This window comes from Elephantulus edwardii, unplaced genomic scaffold (assembly GCF_000299155.1).
Source record: "Elephantulus edwardii isolate Elephantulus edwardi_28Jun2011 unplaced genomic scaffold, EleEdw1.0 scaffold00084, whole genome shotgun sequence".
Taxonomy (NCBI): Eukaryota; Metazoa; Chordata; class Mammalia; order Macroscelidea; family Macroscelididae; genus Elephantulus; species Elephantulus edwardii.
This window is the reverse complement of record NW_006399834.1, coordinates 10,310,533-10,315,592: the sequence shown is the minus strand read 5'-3', so window position 1 is coordinate 10,315,592 and position 5,060 is coordinate 10,310,533. Positions and strand designations below refer to the sequence as shown.

At 33.6% G+C, this 5,060-nt stretch overlaps 1 protein-coding gene across 1 annotated transcript in view; it reads left to right on the top strand.

Annotated features, from left to right (window-relative positions):
• The window catches only part of STRN3 (striatin, calmodulin binding protein 3), a 121,785-nt gene that overhangs the window by 73,678 nt on the left and 43,047 nt on the right, over positions 1-5,060 (top strand). The window contains exons 6-7 of the mRNA XM_006889972.1: positions 1,874-2,003; positions 3,532-3,673. Coding sequence (XP_006890034.1) covers positions 1,874-2,003; positions 3,532-3,673 — 272 coding nt within the window. The remainder of the gene's footprint in view (positions 1-1,873; positions 2,004-3,531; positions 3,674-5,060) is intronic.

Here is a 5,060-nt window from a genome sequence, read left to right as displayed (position 1 = left end):
GGTTTAGAGCTGTTGTGCATAGGGTTGCTATGAGTCGGAAACGACTCGATGGCACATAACAACAACAACAACATAATTAGAGAAGGAATTGTGAATACACATTTGAGACACTCTTAATAGAACTAAATCCTTATTAAAAAAATTAGCATGTTATAGGGTGCTGTAGGCTTTAAAACAAGGAAATTATTAGAAAGGGTTGAATAAATAATGAAGAAACTGCTGAAAGTGTACAAAATGTTTTTTAAGCCTGTAGAATTGACAGCTTGGGAAACGGAGGGTAATAGAGTCTGTCATTATAAGGCTCATAAGTGTTTTAAAGCTGTACGTAATGTATTGCTGTAATGAAGTAACAATTTTTAAACCTCAGAACTAAGATTTTAGACCTAAAATGTGAGTTCTGACTTCAGAGACAGATTTCTGTGCAAGGGATTGTTGTTACTGTGTGTGGTCCAGTTGAACCAGCTCATAGCCTGAAACTCCAGTGGGTTTTCAGATGTAGTAAATCACATAGAAGGAAGATTGCCTATCTTTCTCCTACAAAGTTCAAATCACTGGATTTGAACTGCATGCTTTTGGGTTGACAGCGAAATTCACAAGGCCAGTAGAGCTCCTTATCCAAGAGGTAGTAGTAGTACACATTTTATCAAAGTTTAGTGCATAATTCCAGTATCTTTTAAAATAAATAACTCCAGTATTTTCTCCTATAAATGGACTTTGTCAAGCTTTCTTTTAATCCTCAAATAGTACTATATAAATATTGAACTAAAGCATATATGCTCTGTTGTTCCGGTAAATTTGTATTACTAAATTATTTTGGCAAGCCCGTAATTCTCATTATTCTATGAAGTTTGTTAAAAATGAACTCAATTGGGTAGAATATAATAGACCCCATGTCATACTGAAATGTTTCTAAAATAGTCCAAGTTAAACTGTGTCTTTGATTTATAATAATTGAGTGAGATCCAATTAGGGGCAAGTTCTCTTGAATTTTAGATTGTTATTTTTTTTTTATCATGTACTCTTAGTGCTGATAAGGACCTTTGATATCGTCTTTCAGTTCCTCATTTTGCATGTAAAAATGGTTTATGTGTATTGGCTAGGGTCAAGCAGAGACTTGTATTGTGAGAATCTTTATTCAGCTTGCTGCCTTCACTGTTAGACATTTAAGCAAGAAAACCCACTTTTTTCCTACACTAAAGAATTAAAATTTTCTGAAAAGACATAATTTTATAAGATAGATAAAGTAGATTATGTATTTATAAAATTTGTAAGTTTATAGATTGTCACTATTAACTACTAAATCAGTGGTTCTGAAAGACCCGAAAATATATCTTTAATAACTTAAGGGTTTGTTTTAGTTTTCCCAAATAAAAAAAGTATGTGCTACGCATTAGAATGTCATTCAGTCTATGTCCGTTTTACTATTTTTTAAATTTGAGCAGCATAATACTTTGGTATTTACTGTTTTAGTTCTCGTAACACTTTGACCATGCTGAAAACATGGTAGAGCTTTAAAAAGTGCTAAATTTTTTTTTTAAAGTGCTAAATTTATCTTGTCTACTCCTTGTTAGCTTATTTTGAGAGTTAATAAGTGAATGTATAATATTTTAGATTTTGGGGTTTTTTTTTATGTTTAATATCTGAGGTACTCCTGTCAGTAAACATTGGAGAAGTGAAATCTGCAGAGAGCAATAACTAATCCTAGAGCATAAGTAATTTTTAAAACTTTTGAGTGTTAAATATTTAGAACACTACATTTTAAGTAAGTTGTCATTTGCATCTGTAGTTACCATCAAGTATTGTTTTAGGAACCAGTAAGGAATTTTTAAATTAATGACTAGAAACCATGGGTTCATTTTTTCCCTTTACACAGGCCTTCTGGTGATGTTCTTGAGACATTCAATTTCTTAGAAAATGCTGATGACAGTGATGAAGATGAGGAAAATGACATGATTGAAGGCATCCCAGAAGGAAAAGACAAACATCGGATGAATAAACACAAAGTAGAAATTTGTTTTTTTATTTTCATTAGTTAGTGTAATACATACATTACACACGCACTCTTTCTTTCATGTATTTCAAATAAGTGAAAATTTTACAATAGGAATTTTTGAGACCTATTGAATGACATGGAGTAGTGATTGGTTTTTATTTTGGGATGGTTTTATGTAGTCAGCTTTTACTGTATTATTAACATACACCCACTTCACCTATAACTCAAAGTTACTGGGGAACACCTTGTCTTTATGGACAGGGATGTTGTGGAGTGCCGTTGAATTGAAACCAACTCACAGCTGACCCTCCAGCTGGTTTCAGAGGCAGTAAGTCATATGGGAGGAGATTCCTTCTCCTTCTCCCACAGGGCACCTGGTGGATTCAAACTGCCTGCCTTTGCCATTGCAGCACAATTTCTTACAACTAGGCCACCAGAGCTCCCTTTATGAACAATATCCAAGTGATAAAATTAACTGATGCTGCAGTGGAGATAGTATGACACTGAGAGGCAAAGTAATATATGGATTATGACTGTATGTTTTAATCTCATTTGTTGTGTAGATCAGTGAAAATTTACTTTTGTTTGTAATGTAAATTGGTTTATCTGTTTTACTAGTGATGGGGTTTGCTATAACCACAAAAGTAGAATAAATGATTAATTTTTCATTAATTTTTTTTATGAGTTTGAGTATGTAAAGGGGGATAGGCTCTTTGTGGTTCTTTGGGATCTTACAATGAAAAACTATCAGTGTTCCTTAAAAGTTTCCAGTCTGTATAACAGTTTTCAACTTTTCTGTCTTAATTTCATATACTTAACATAGTCAATTGAGCCAATAGAGATAATTGATTCTTTCTTAACCTTTTGGTTTGATATTATTAAAATTATGACTAACCTTCAATTAGTTTCTCTCTTTGTTAGTTTTATTGTCATTAGTCTTTAGTGTCATATCCTTACTACCTAGTCCATGTATACAGGCCAAATATGTTGTCCCTCAATGTGTGAATTCCATTTAAGACTGCATAGCAGAATGGAAATGAGCAAATGGGACTTTAATGGGTTTAACTGTGAATCTAATATAACTAAGGTTTAACTGTGAATCTAATATAACTAATAAAAAAGTACTAGATATTCTTTGTGATTAGTTTTTTTGACCACTTTTATTTAATACCTTATAGCTTGGCCTGACATTGTTGAGAAAAACCTAACTAGAGTATACTGCAGTAAATAGATTTGCCAACTGTGTGGAAAATATAAAATTTTATGCCCAAAGAATTTATTTTAAAAGTGTATAAATATCAGAATAATTGTGTGATGACATTGAAAGATCCCTTTAAAATTAGGATGGATGATTAGACATTGTATGTATGGCAGTTGTCAATCTGGAATAAGGCATGCATTACAAAGTTAAATGGATAAGAGGAGTAAGGAGGAAAAGGTGTATAAGTGAATTAATGAAAACCTATCGTTTCTGTAAACTTTTACTAAAATAAAAACAAAATTTAAGTTGTAATTCCTGATTTATGGCTAATTTGCAGATAGGTAATGAAGGTTTAGCTGCTGACCTCACAGATGACCCTGATACTGAAGAAGCATTGAAAGAATTTGATTTTTTGGTGACTGCAGAAGATGGTGAAGGAGCTGGAGAAGCACGGAGTTCAGGAGATGGCACAGAATGGGGTAAGGTGATAAAGAAATATTGACATGTAGAGTAGGAACCTAATCCTTTTAGAGAAGTTATTTAATATTTTATGTGGAATGTGTATCTGAATATATGGTAGCAGTTAAACAGAACAAGGGGAGTGGTATGGAATTTAAGTTTTAGGATATATTAGCTAACCGTATATGTGGATTTAAAAAAATTGATTTAGAAATTCAGGTTTTCCTCAGTATATTTTTTCTCTTTAAAAATAAAGTGTCTATTCCATTTTAAACAGTCTCATTAATTTGGGACTAGATCTGGGTTTCAGGAAGACTTTAACTCGTAAAATAGGCCTACATGTTGTTAAATGATTTATTTCTAGAATGTGTAAACTCCTAATCCAGAATTAAATACGGAAAAAGATTTAATAAACATTAAGCTTTATTGCATATAATATTTAGTATGGAGATGTTAGAGCCTAGTCTTTGGAAATGATTTGTAATGTGATTGTTCTTGTTATGTCCCAACAAGTCAGAACTGACTTAATGGTGACCCATTAGAAGGTTTTCAGTGGCATTAAATAGTGTGATAGGAGATTGTGCGTCTTTCTCCTGTGTTGCTGCTGGTGGATTCAAACTGCGTGTTTTTGGATTAGTAGCACATCTCCTTACCACTAGGCCACCAGTCCTCCATATGTAATATGATTAGAAAGTAAATATGTAGAAATTTGAAAATGGCCAAGGTATATCTACTATGTTACTCCTATTATTAACTCCTTTGTGATAGGAAACACCTTTGGGTAAGAAATACTTCTTTTGTATATAAAAAATGTAATTTTGCTAATAGCAAGAAAAGTAAAAGTATATTCTCTTGATACGAAAAGGAGTTAAATGCTTAATAGAGCTGAATATTATTACCAGTTTATCATTATTATATTAAAGTTTTGTTTTTAGACTTCTAGTATTCTGTAAATGCAAAGCAGGTTATGTTGTTGTTGTTCTTGTTGTTATGTGGCGTCGAGTCGTTTGCAACTCATAGCAACCCTATGTATAACAGCCCTAAACCCTGCTCTATCCTGTGCCAATCACATTGCCTCTGACACACCCATTCCCGGTTACCCCAGTCACTGAATCAATCCACTGCATAGAGGGTCTTCGCCTCCTGTGTTGTCCCTCCACCCTACCAAGCATGATGTCCCTCTCCAAGGACCTGTCTCTCCTTAGAAAATGTCCAAAGTATGTCAGGCGAAGCCCCAGAATCCTTGCCTCCAAGGAGTAGCCTGGTTAGAACCCTCTCCAGGATGAATTTGATTGTGGTTTGTTTTTTTTTTTTTTTTTTGGCACTCCATGGTGCATTCAATACTCTTCTCCAGCACAGCAGCTCAAAGGCTTCAATTCCCCTTCTATCCTCCCTAGTCATTGTCCA